This window comes from Propithecus coquereli, unplaced genomic scaffold (genome assembly GCF_000956105.1).
Source record: "Propithecus coquereli isolate 6110/MARCELLA unplaced genomic scaffold, Pcoq_1.0 Scaffold175, whole genome shotgun sequence".
NCBI lineage: Eukaryota > Metazoa > Chordata > Mammalia > Primates > Indriidae > Propithecus > Propithecus coquereli.
In genome coordinates this window covers 2,637,706-2,651,321 of record NW_012142190.1, presented here as the reverse complement: position 1 = coordinate 2,651,321, position 13,616 = coordinate 2,637,706, and the positions used below count along the sequence as shown (strand labels likewise).

At 42.9% G+C, this 13,616-nt stretch overlaps 1 protein-coding gene across 1 annotated transcript in view; it reads right to left on the bottom strand.

The window, feature by feature from the left end:
• The window catches only part of B3GALTL (beta 1,3-galactosyltransferase-like), a 100,806-nt gene that overhangs the window by 3,407 nt on the left and 83,783 nt on the right, over positions 1-13,616 (bottom strand). The window contains exons 13-14 of the mRNA XM_012642135.1: positions 10,902-11,021; positions 3,089-3,233 (exon numbers count right to left, since the gene is read on the bottom strand). Coding sequence (XP_012497589.1) covers positions 3,089-3,233; positions 10,902-11,021 — 265 coding nt within the window. The remainder of the gene's footprint in view (positions 1-3,088; positions 3,234-10,901; positions 11,022-13,616) is intronic.

The window sequence follows — 13,616 nt, the reverse complement described above, 5'->3', positions numbered from 1 at the left end:
GGATAAGGGGAGATGACTGTAAAAGCAATGGAAACAAATCCTTGTTTGTTTTTCACATTTAAAAATGAACTATTGGAGATACAAATGCATCTAACAGTAAAAAAATAAATCCTTAACATCTATCCCTCTATTAATGCAGACTCAAGAAGTGATTAACCACATCTCAGGGAGCCCACGTATGCATGTAAAGAGCTGGCTTATTAAGCATTAGAATGTGCCAGTCATTTTTGATAAATAAGGTCATGGAAACGTATTAACAAAACCAGAAAAGTGAAATACATTCAAAGAGATATCTGTAACACCAAGAAGTCGACACAGACTCTCATAATCACATATCTATGTCCAAAATGCCAAAAGGAAATCCCGAACAGGTGGGATCGGTGTGGGGAAGGACTTGAGGGTCAGACGCTGAGTGTGCTGGGCAGCTGCGCACAGGAAGAGAGAGGCAGCTTAAACTGCATCGGACAGACACACGTGGGCAAAATTGAAACCTCTTATCTGTAAAGATGAGAGCACACTGGACAGAGCAACAAATGGAGATTAAAACTGTATTTCCTTAGACAAATCATTTCATAGTTGTATTGAGAAACGATTTACACCCTGCACAGCTGACCCACCATCACGGTGGTGTAAAACTTCTTGGCAAAGTTCCAGAGTTGGGCACTCACCAACCACTGTACACTGTCATATCCATCAGTGGCACTGAGTTCTGGAAGAACAGAAAATCACGTGCTCTAGATACTTTGCTTTTAACAAAGGAAAGCACTAGACAGCCCTTGGAGTCCACTTCTAAATCTATGAATTGACAATAACCTTCCCTGACTAAAAACAGACAGAATGTGGCCCAGGCAGCCTTATACTTGAGACTGTTTCCAAATGCCCACTCTATCTCCAATCACCAGGAATCTTCAATTTCATCCCTTTGCCTCATATTTCTTTGTCAATATGACCAAATACTCTGTTTGGACCAGTGTTTAAACATTACAAATGGAAAATACTGTCCAAATCAAATCAAACTCTCTAAAAGAGACTTAGAATTAGAAGATAAAGCATTATCTGTTGGGGAGGATAGGTTTTAAACATTTTATGATATTGGAAGGGTTTTAAATTTATGTGAAGTAGAGAAATCAAGAGTTGTAAAGTATGGGAAACAGCAAACTTCTTTTTAATTTTTGAATTATCTTCAAAGGACTTTTCTTAAGAATTAGATGGCTTTCCTTCTTTCTTTTCTCCTTATCATTTTACTTACTAATGTATTCTTCCCTAAGTGAAAAGGGCTGCTATAAAAATCTAAGACCTGTCACACTCACCTTGATAAATTATTTCCCTTATATACCAACAGTTTTAACTACTTTTTTAAATGAGTGAAACACCATGAGATAGAACAAGAGAGGAAATGACAGAGAATAACTTGCTTTTCTCAGTCATCCTACCATAATACATGGGCTTAAAATGGGTAAGAGCTCTCAAGGTTTCGAAGCAGCGGTCCCCAACCTTTTTGGTACCAGGGACCAGTTTCATGGAAGACAATTTTTCCACAGATCAGAGCAGGGGGGTGGATGGTTTCAGGTTGATTCAAGTGCATTACATTTATTGTTCACTTTATTTCTATTATTATTACATTGTTACTTGCCACTAACTGATAGGGCTTTGATATGAGTCCGCAAGCAATTGATTTATTATGGTCTCTGTGCAGTCAAACCTCTGTGCTAATGATAATCTGTATTTGCAGCCCCTCCCCAGAGCTAGCATCACTGCCTCAGCTCCACCTCAGATCACCAGGCATTAGATTCTCATAAGGAGGGTACAACCTAGATCCCTCACATGTGCAGTTTACAGTAGGGTTCACGCACCTATGAGAATGTAATGCCACCATTGATCTGACAGGAGGCGGAGCTCAGGCGGCGATGCGACAGATAGGGAGCGGCTGTAAATGCTGATGAAGCTTTGCTCTCACACGTGCTGCTCATCTCCTGCTGTGGGGCTCAGTTCCTAACAGATCACAGCCTGGGGCTTGGGGACCGCAGTTCTAAAGGACAGATAAGTGCCTTCCAACTGGTACCAGGAAGGAGGTTTCTCATACATTTCTTTGTATTAAAGGTCTATTTTTATCCTCCCGTACGGTCTCCAGGATATCGAAATGGATTCTACCTTTCCTGATGAGGCAAGCGCTTTCTCTGCCTTGTTCAAGTTGTTTTCTATAGCACTGCTTCCGTCACACTAAATCCTCTATATTGCCGTGACAGCGTTTGCCACTGGTTACTAAACAAAGCATGAATACTATTTTCCATATAAGGGAGGGCCTTTAAATTACACATGCATTTATACATTTCAAATGTGAAAAGCTTTACATTTCTTGAAGGAAGACATTAGAGGGAAGTTGGTTTATGGTTATTTTTAGTTTGTGTATATCTGCTATGATTCTTAGAAGAAAATTCACTGACCTGGTTCTTAAAAAATACTAAAAATAATGCAGAAGGATTTCCTTCTCTAATCCCCAAACTGCAATATGGTGAGGCTATAAATACTAACCATTCCTGGTAAACATCATCTCATCTCTCCTCTCCCATAACCCACAGGATATGTTTATTGAGATACTATATTGAAATTTAATAGATTTTAGCCTCTCAGTTTATTAGCAGCCAAAGGGGGAAAAGCCCAGTAAAAAGCCCAGATGTACACTATTAAAAACCGAGGATGGTGTAGAATTACACACACTCGGTGATCAGTAGGACAATATTAGGTCAGTCCTTTATATTTCTAGACAGCATCCAATAATTTTTAAACGTCAATTTTTTTTAACCGAAAAGGAATAAAAAAAAGCAGCCTTTCACTGGCCCTCCATGCAAGGACACTACTGGTCAAACAGCATTTGGTTTTGCAGATGTTTTGCCCTCCCTCTTTACGATGTACGTGGTGCAGCGTCTACGGCACAGAGGAGAAGAGGTCTGTTAAGGATGTCGTCCTGGAGCTGTCAACACAGTTGTTAGGACCGTTCCAGAATGTGTGAAGAGAAAGAAGGAGACTCCTTAAGTGAGGAGAACATGCCCTCCATTCCCCGGGAGGCAGGAATAGAAACACCTCTCACCTGGTGGAAGAGAGGGCTGTGTGTCACAGGGACTCCCAGCCCACTGAAGCACATTCCCAGGACCATGTCATCGGGGGCATCGTTGCTGTAGCATCGACAGTTACTGGCGACAAGTCTCCTGATGGCTTCTCTGCTGAAGACCATTCTAGCGGGAGCCAAAGCAGACACAGAAAGGGGTTAGCCAGAGCAGCTCCACCGAGACTGTAGACATGAACAAAGAACTACAGTTCAGAGGCCACACGTCTGACAAAGCTGAAAGATGCTGACATCAGTCATCTTTTATATTCAATAGTTACTCTGGAGGAAATATTTTTGTGCTTTCTACAGAGGTAAAATCCCTTTGTTTAATGTATGAAATTTTTAAAATTAATTTTTTTAGTTGACAACTATACATATTCATGGGGTTCATGGTGATGTTTCCATATACAGAATATACAAGGGATCAGACCAAGGTAATTAGCATATCCATCATCTCCAACATTTATCATTTGTGTTGGGAACATCCAATAGCTTTCTTCTGGCTAACTGTGACTATTTATTATTGTTAACTATAGTCACTCTGCAGTGGTATAAAACCAGAACTTATTCCTCCTATCTAGCTGTAATTTTGTATCCTTCAACAAATTTCAATTTTAAGAGATGTTTACCTATCTACTTTTTACATACATTTCTTACAAACTAATACTATGCAACATTCTTCTTCTAATACGAAATTTGGAAAGTGAGAATAGTTTTTTCATTTCAAAACCCTCAATGAGACCAATAACAAAATCTGCCAACATTCTCATCAGGTAGATGGGCCCTGAAATATTAAGTATCTTACTCATAAGTGTCATGACTGACAATGAGATTAAATCTAAGTGAAAGAACAATGCATTATGTGGGTGATTCCAGTTTGCAGATGCTTCCTTAAGGTAACCGTGATAAAGGAGAGTGAGAGCAGGAGAGGGCGAGTGCGTGAGCACAGGACTTTCTTGGTCTCAAATAGTGTCACAGCACTATTTGGTGCCAGGCACCTTCTGGTGGAACTCTGGCCCGTTCTAGCCTCTCTGTGCTCCCCTCAGCATTGCAGGAGGCTAGAAACTTTATAACAGACTTTTCTAGCCTCTCTTGCCAGCTGAGTCTTGGTTTCATCTGACAAGAGGCCCAATATGGGGGGAGGCTGTCTGTTTCTGGCCCTGGTGGTCTGTGGGGCAGAGGCAGGTGATAGGGGCAGCCACAAGCCCCAGCAGAACCAGCATGGAGCAGCAGAGATCCTGGGGTGCCCAATCCTGGGTCCAGCTCAGACACAGTGTCATGATCCCCTGGCAGCAGCGGCCACAGCAATGCTGCACAAGTAGGCACCAGTGACCATAACTCTCGCTACTCCTCCGGCCTTCTATACTTACTGATCACTGGGCGAGACCACCCTGCTCTCTTTCAGTCTTCTGGCCCTTTCCAATACTTGGGTACCAAGTTCCCATCATAAATTCTCTTCTTTTTAAAATATGGATTGGAAAAATTCTTATAGACATCGGCCTAGGGAAAGAATTTATGAAGAAGACCCCAAAGGCAATCACAGAAACAACAAAAATAAATAATGGGACCTGATCAAATTAAAAAGCTTCTGCACAGCCAAGGAAACAGTCATGAGAGCAGACAACCTACAGAAGGGGAGAAAATTTTCACACGCTACACATCTGATAAAGGGCTGATAACTAGAATCTATTTAGTACTTGGGAAACTCGAAAAAAATCAAACGACCCTATCAAAAAGTGGGCAAAGGACATGAACAGAAACTTTTCAAAAGAAGATAGACTAATGGCCAACAAACATATGAAAAATGCTCAACTTCTCTAATCATCAGGGAAATGCAAATCAAAACCACAATGAGATATCACTTAGCTCTAGTGAGAATGGCCTTTATCAAAAAGTCCCAAAACAATAAATGTTGGCATGGATGCAGAAAGATAGGAACACTCATACACTGCTGGTGGGACTGCAAATTAATACAACCTCTATGGAAAGTAATATGGAGATACCACAAAGAGATACAAGTAGAACTACCATTTGATCCAGCAATCCCATTACTGGGCATCTACCCAGAAGAAAAAAAGACATTCTATACAAAAGACATCTGCACTAGAATGTTTATAGCAGCACAACTCACAATTGCAAAGATGTGGAAACAACCCAAGTGCCCATCAATACATGAATGGATTAATAAAATGTGGTATATGCATTGCATGGAGCTCTACTCAGCCACAAAAAAACAATGGTGATCTAGCACCTCTTGTATTATCTTGGATAGAGCTGGAGCCCATTCTACTAAGTGAACTATCACAAGAATGGAAGAATAAGCACTACATGTACTCACCATCAAATTGATATTAACTAATCAATACTTAAGTGCACATATAGTAGTAACATTCATGGGGTGTTAAGCAGATTGGGGGGAGGAGGGGATGGGTATATACACACCTAATGGGTGCCGTATGCACCGTCTGGGGGATGGACACGCTTGAAGCTCTGACTCAGGTGGGGCAAAGGCAATATATGTAACCTAAACATTTATACTCCTGTAATATACTGAAATAAAAAAAAAATTTAAAGTTTTAAAAATCAAAATATAGATTGGTTTCTGGTTTCCATCCTGGTCCTATAGTAGAAATGAATCTTTTCATATCATGAATAGCCCAAAAGCTGAAAAGGCTGAAAGGACTAAAATGGTTCACAAGTTCAGTCTCAATCAAAGACTTTCTTTAAGGCAAAACTGTTTAAAATTCATCCATATGTTCCCATTGCCAAATATAGGGCCTTGTACACAGTAAGCACCCAATAAAAGTGTGACATCAAACAAGTGAGAATGAAGCTGCCTTTGCAAAGATCTTCTTCCCGAGGGAGGACGCATTCCATGAGTCAGTCTAGCAGGAAGGGAAAAAGGACAGGGAGCTTCAGCACAATCGCTGACTCAGAAACGCTGATCCACACGCAGCCCGGCGTGGTTCCGTGCAGTTTCCTCAACGCTGATGACCGATCACCAAGAACGCAGCAGCACAAAAGGCTCCCTCTCTGCCCTTGACTAGACAGGAGGAAAAAGCAGCTCTTTCCTTAAGATGATACAAGGAAATAGGACTGTTCAAAAAGAAGGAAAAAAGTTCCTGTCAACCACACAAAAAGGAAAGCTGCAAGTTTGAAAAGCCACCATAAATTGGCTTTCTCTTAGAAAGCGTGCTGCTCCCCAGGGAAGCCTCCCAGGCCGCACACCTTGCGCGTCCTGCGCCCAGCCAGCCACGCTGGGCTGCACTTACTGAGCCCAGGAAAAGGGCCCGCGAGAGGGGATGCACGCTGACAGGAAACAGCAAAAATGCTTTCTTTCTGCCAGCGTCTATTAGAATAGGAAGGAAAGGAGGCCTTTTATTTTGGTCGGCTTTCTCTATAAAAACTGACTTTATAGGAAGATAAAATGTAAGCATGAAATTTTAATTAGTAATTATTTTATACTCTGCCTGCTCTCATGGAACAGTCTTACATTAATTATTCACATAAAGGAAGTACACATGAGACTATAATAACACTTGTTTACTAGTATGCTGATGGGCTCTTTCCAAATGAAGTTGCTCCCAAAATGGAAAATTACCAATCACATCATGGTAGAAAAGAACTCTGGTCTGCTCTGTCCACCAACTTCTAAGTATTAAAAAGATGTTGAAAGGCTACATGATTAATAAGTTGATTTCCTTTAACATACATATACAAATTTTTAAAATAAGAAGATGGAAATGCGAGGCTGGGACTTGCTCCAGAATGCGCCTGCAGACAAGGAGCTCGCACAGAAGGTGTCCTGCAGGGGACGCGCCCATCCTCCCTGAATCTGCAGCGGTGAATAGCTCGCGGCTGTCTCTGGGTAACACCGGGGCCTCTTCCAAGGACACTGTCCCCATCCGATGCTGGTTCAGTCATCTGCCCCAAGATTGCCAAAGAGGCTAATGACACCCTGAGCACAGCTTCCTATCCAAACTCATGTATGAAATAGAAACTTTCAAAAAGAAACAATCATTCAACTGATTTTCTCCAAATACCCAAACTTTCATGGAGTAATCAACAGAGTGATAAAAAGACGCTTGGATTCAAATAGCGCAAAGGCCTCACTTTCCAGACAACACAGGATATCCCTACACTTGCGTCACTGGAGCCCATGCCTCGCTCGGACTCAGCTCTGGCAAGTGCGGCCTAGGAAGGATGGTTTAAGGCAGTGGTTTTCAAAAACTCATTTTACTGTAACCCACAGTCAGAACACAAGAAACATATTTCACATTGCAACCATTTCTAGGTGGTTTGTGTATGTGTGCGTATATGTGCATGTATAAAACTGAAACAAAAATTCCACAACACAATACTTACCCTTATGCCATGGAATGCGCTCTGATACTTGCCATTTTGTTCTATTTCACTCAATATTTAATTATTTTTAAGTGCTGGTTATGGTCTATTAATTGGTTTTACAAGCCACTGATTCTGACTTGTTGTTTAAAGAGGCATATTTGTTCTCAAGCTAGAGCACCAGAAAATTCCACCGTAATCCTAGAGAAACCATTCAATACTATGTCTGACACGTCTAAGAAAGGTTGATATAAGAGACAATTTCCTAAAGAATGTTCCCGAGTCTTTGTAAAAGTTCTTTGTAAGAGTGCTTTGTAAAAAACAGAACATCACATTGGACAATGTCAGTTACGTAAAGATCATTCATTTATTCACTGGCACCTTGAAAGAAACGAGTCCCTATGCTTGCAAGTGGGGATGTAATGAGGAATGAAACACAAGTGCTGCCTGCAAATAATGTGTGATTTAAGTGGAAGATAGAAAAGTAAATAGACAATTAAATGGTAACGGTTTGCATAATATGCTACGAAAGTACATTAGAAAAGCATTAAACCCAGACTTGAGAGGCTAGACTGGGCTGAAGGCTTCCCGGAGTAAATAAACGATAGCCATATCGAGTCCACAAGAACGGAGAGGAATTACCCAGACAGAAAGCTGGGGTGGCGAAATCATGTCATGTAGAGACCAGCAGATGCCATATCTTGGGGGAAGGAAAAAAATGGTGCTTCTGGGAAACTGAACCAAGGTCAGCAAGAATTCTTTAAGATGAGGGTATAGATGGATGGGGCCAGAAAGGTAAAATAACCTTTTCCAAGGTCATGGGAAGCCCGTATGACTTGATGAGGAGTGTGGATGACTTGATGAGGAGTGTGGACTCCATACTATAGGCAATGGGAGCAGTTCTGCTTGCAGGCAGGATATCAAAGGATGCAAAGACTTCCACACGATGGTAAGGCAAAGAAAAAATAAAAGCAAAATAAAAATCATGCTTATCTGTGGAATTGTTGAAAAAAGGTGGATGCCAGGAAGCCTGGATGAACGCATTTCTAGAGAGAAGAATCCTTCCTAGGGCAGCAGCAGGCCATGGCAGCTTTCGGGGCAAATGGGGCCTGGCGCAGAAGAGAGGTCCCAAGGTGGGGACCGCGGCAGCACCCAGGGAGGCTGCTGATTAGGTGAACGAGAGGTGATCGAAACTGAGGCCTAATCCCAGATCACTTTGACCTTTGTTGAAATCGAATGATCATCTCTTCATTTTAGATGCCAAAAAGTAGGAAAGTCTTCCTGTATCTTCCCTGGGAGGGGGACACTGGGACTGAAGTCAGAGACGACAAAGTGCTGAGTGCGATGTGCCTGTGAGTCACCCACGTGGAGGTGCCCTTGGCAGGTAGATCTGGGAACCAGGAGGTCAGGAGAGAGTCTAGGCTGGAATGGAGACCTGAGGGCTCTCAGCACGGAGCCGGGGCGGATGAGGTTGCCCAGGGAGAATGCAAAGCGAGCGGGCGAGGGAGGCTGGAGAAGACGCCTGAGAGCACGGACACTGCGGGGAGAGATGGAAGGAACTGAGAAGGTTTGATTGGAAAGACAGGAATGAACTAGGAGAGGTCGGAGCTCTGGAAAGCAAGGGAAAAGAGTGTGTCAGTGAACTGTCAACTGTGTCACAGGCTGCTAAGGGGGGAAATGAGATAAGTACGGAAATAACCCATCTGATTTGGCTACAGCAAGGTTACTGGAGACACTGGAGAGAGTTTAGGCAGCAGGCTGAGTGCGGAGCTGAGGAAACGGAGACAGAGTCGCGAGCTCTTGAGACGTTCTGCTGGGGAGGAAGGAGGCGGCGTGGTGGTGGGAGAAGGTTTAAGATGGGAACATTAGAAGTGGTGGGAAATACCCAGGAGCGAGGATAGGCTGAACACAGGAGTTAAAGGTGCCACCTTGGTGGTCTAGCAGGGCCTTCCACGGGCACGAGAGGGGAGCAGTGACAATTACACAACGTTTGTGCAAATATGGCACCAGCCTGGGAGCTCCTGTGGGGGAGGGGCCACATGGTTTTGCTCTGTGCACGCCCAGTACCTGGCATACCCCAGGCTAGGTGAATGAATGAACCCAACTGCGGTGATGCAAGGCAGCGCTGGTTAGGGAAGGTAAGGCAAGGCTGCAGAAGGCCTCGAGTGCCAGTCTCAGAAGTAACAGCTAAATCCAATACACCAGGAAGACAACAAAGTAGCTTGCTTTCAGAAATCACACAAAAAGTCACTTCTACATTAAAAGTACTATATGAACACCAGTGTGTTACAAAATATATAAGCCCACATACAAGCAACAGGGCCCCTTTCAGAACTGGAACATCCTAGCTCACAAGGGCCATGCCTGATCGTCAATCAGCCCTAACTCCACACCAAGACAGTTAAACGCATTGCCATAAGGTAAGGCTGCAAATAGCTTGAACTTTTTTTTTAATGAAGAGGTCAACATTCTTTGGCCTGACTCCTCCGTGTCTTTTCAAAGGCCTCCCTGCACTCCCATCTCCTGCTGCCAACGAGCTCAGGTAGATGCAAGCCATTGCTTAACACAGAGCACTCGGCTCTGGCTTGGTCATCGCACAAAAGAGCCACCTCCGCAACCGTTTATGTTCACCACTGAATAGGCCAAAGCAGAGCATCTGTAATATGACTCCACATCCTGCAGGTTCCCGTAGGACCTGTTCCGGTCTAGGGGACTGAGAAGTAGGGATGTGAGGTCCCAGCCCTGCGGAGGTTTATAATCACTGATTACGCACTAGGAGCTGCCCAGCACATAGCAGACGCTGAACATCTGGTGAATGAATTCAAATGACTAGAGTTGATAAGAAGTTAAGATTCTGCCTCTACACCCCAATAGTAAAGACTGTAGAAGTAACACAAAAGACTAACTGCTTGATTGATTTACCCATACAAATCTAGTTAAAACCTTTCCTCATAAGAGATTAGGAAGATGCTTCATTTAAAAATATTGATTTTTAACTGTTATTTAAAACCTATAAGTCCTACAGAAATATCACTTAATTGCCTAAGTCAAAGCTTTTACATTACTCTTTTCCCAAATGTGATTTATTAAGCACTGGATAAAAGTCAAATGGCTTATTTTCTGAAATTAAAATCTATCACCAATTTTTTTTCATTTAAACAATCAAAATTAGTTGGCCGCCTAGAAGCAATCACTATTACAGGGACATTTCTACCAAGCACGCAGACATATATTTTTAGATCGGTGCTTCAAAGGGTAAAATATTCTTTACTGTGGGTTCTCTTCATATTTAGCAAATATTAATGCGACGTTCACTTTCCCACAAAAGTAACAGCTGCCGTTTGCAGAGCGCTCACATACCAGTGCGGATCCCAGGGCCACAAACCCACATGCCCAGCAGGAAGGGATGTTTACGTGCAAAGTGCTCGCGGAAGGCCGAGCGCATAGTTACCCTCCTCCGCCCGTGACGTAGCTGTAGCCGCCGGTGCCCAGGCCGTAGCCGTAGCGCTCTCCCAGGAACACGGGCTCGCTGGCGTCGTAACAGCTGAGCAGGTGCTGGAGCCGGGACACACTGGGGTGCCAAAGGGAACACACGCAAGTCACGATTACGAAATTCAAATGCAGTTTCAGAATAAGCAGTTTACGGTTCTTACATCCCACTGTTCACACTGTGTAATAGTACACTGAAACGGGTTAGAGTGATTTATAGAAGAAATGGATTTTTTTAAAAGATAAAAAAAAAAAATGCACGAACAGTGTCATCACTGGAAACAGAAGAGAAACTGAGAATCAGGGGCTCACTCCCCAGTTTACCACGTCCCTGCAGAACACGGCTGCCCAGTCTGGGTGGGGGGGTGGCAGGTCACGGAGGCGGCCAGTGAGCTACAGATGTCATTCCCGCCAGTCCTGTTTCCACGTGAGTGCACTAATCCTCACATCTTTTCAGACGGACCTGGTATTTTTTTAAAAAATTACCGATGGCCTAAAAGGGAGCTTTTGAGGTACCATTGAGTTGGGGGGAGGGTCCGTGTCAGGCCCTTTGCTGGAAGGTGGGGAAGAGAATTCAGGCAGCGAGCCTTTCCCGGAAATCCTCAGTCGACGCGGTACAACTGTGCTTATGTCCCCTCGACAAGGCCACCCCAGTCCATGAACTTATTGTCTCCACTTGTTTATACCTCTCAGTACCTTTTGGCCCCCTCTGCCTTTGTCACGTGTCACCTAAAACAGCTTCCAAAGGGCAGTGAGAACACCCGCGAGCTGGCCAGAAACATGCTGCAAGTACAGTTATGCAACAGAAGACTTCCCAGGAAAATAAAATCTAGGAATAACCTTTTAAAGTAGACACAAAGGTGCTGCTAAGAAAGGCTACGTTTTTATGTTTTAAGAACTTGCACCGAACTTGCACCACTTAGAAATGCCTTATAAAGTCCTCCCCTGTTCCTCCTAATCTAGAGCTTTCCACCAAGTCCCAGCTTTCCTCACGATACTCAGCAGCATTCCCTAACGTAAGTTCTTCCAGGGCCGATAACTTTGGGTTAACATTTTTAATGGGCTGAATAAACTTGAATATGCTTCTCAGAGAGTCTCCTAGAGGTGGATTTGATGTCAGGCATTTTTCCAAATATTAACTAGGAAATCTTTTCTCACAGAGCAATATTAACACCAGTGTTCTGGAGCCTCCTTGGGGGTTGGGGATGGGTGATAAGAAAACAAGTGCAAGAAAACATCACCTGTCCTATCTGTGCTCGTGTGTCTTACAACAGCACCCCTGCTAACACAGCTAAAGCTAAAAGTGAAGAAAACTAATTTAACGTAGGAAATAAATCCAACAAGGGTTGGTCCTCCGTCTCCGAGTCTGCCGATGAGGTTTCTATCTGTCTGAAGGTCAAGGCCTCTCTGATAACTTGACTGAGTGACCAGAAAACATTATCCCCTAATGCTATCCGGTTTTCGGCACGTAAGTTAAACTTTCTAAGCACCTAATTTGGAAGCAGCCTTCAGGAAATCATACAGTAAATAATTCTGCAGAGGAAGACAAGTAAATACGTAGACGTCATTCGGTGGTGGGGAACACAGTCTTGAAAGATCTCTAAGGAAACTGCAGCCGCTGGTTGGTAAAAGGCTCTGCAAAACCTCCAAGCCCTCTGGGGCGAATTTATATATAATTCTAGACCTGAGAAGAAATGAGAAATGTGTAACATTTCTCTTCCTCCTGCATATTGTAAAGCTATCCATTCAACCCCCGACCTTTAATATTTCTGAAGTTAAAATAACGGAATTTAACATCTCTGGGTTTCTTTTCCTTACGACACTCACCATGTCCACATTCACAGTATCATTTTAAAGCCGAAGGATCACAGACTGAGTTGAGATCCACCATACATTGCATGTTTGCTAAACAGGGGCAACGTGGATAAAGCAGGTAGCTCTGGAGATCCATCTCAGGGGATTTGGCTACTGATCCAGGAAAAGAATTTCACTTGACAATCTGTTACCATTTCAGGCAATTCTGAGGCACAGAAATGCAGACAGACAGCACGGCAATGCTCCAGAGCAAGTGCTATCAAAACCAGCCTATTAATGCACCTTAGCACTGCATACGGATTTTGACAGCACAATACTGATCTTTAAAATCCAGAAGATGCTCCACCCTAGCCTACTATGGTATTTATTTTTAAACTTTTTATTTGGAAATAATTTCAAGTAGAAAAATCGCAAGAATGGGACAAATATGTCATATACCTTTTGCCTAGATTTGCCAATTTTTAACATTCACCCCATTTGTTTTATCATTCTGTCTTCTTCCTTCTCTCTATATTACACAGACATGTGTACGTAAGTAATATCTATGTATATGTGTGTATTTATATATATTTCTCTTTTTAGAAATATTTGAGAGTATAATTTGCATACATTATGCCCCTCTCCTAAATACATCAATGTTGACTTCCTAAGAACAGGAAAAGTTATTAGCAACTTCAAGAAATTTAACATTGATACAATAAGTCTCTTAAAAGAGTTAAATAGACATCTTCTAAACGTCCCAGACATTCTACTCCTAGGTATTTAACTGAAAGAAATGGAAGCAAATGTCTACACAAAGACTTGTATACTAAGGTGCACAGTAGCCTTAATTATAATAACCCACAGCTGGACACTCTGACAC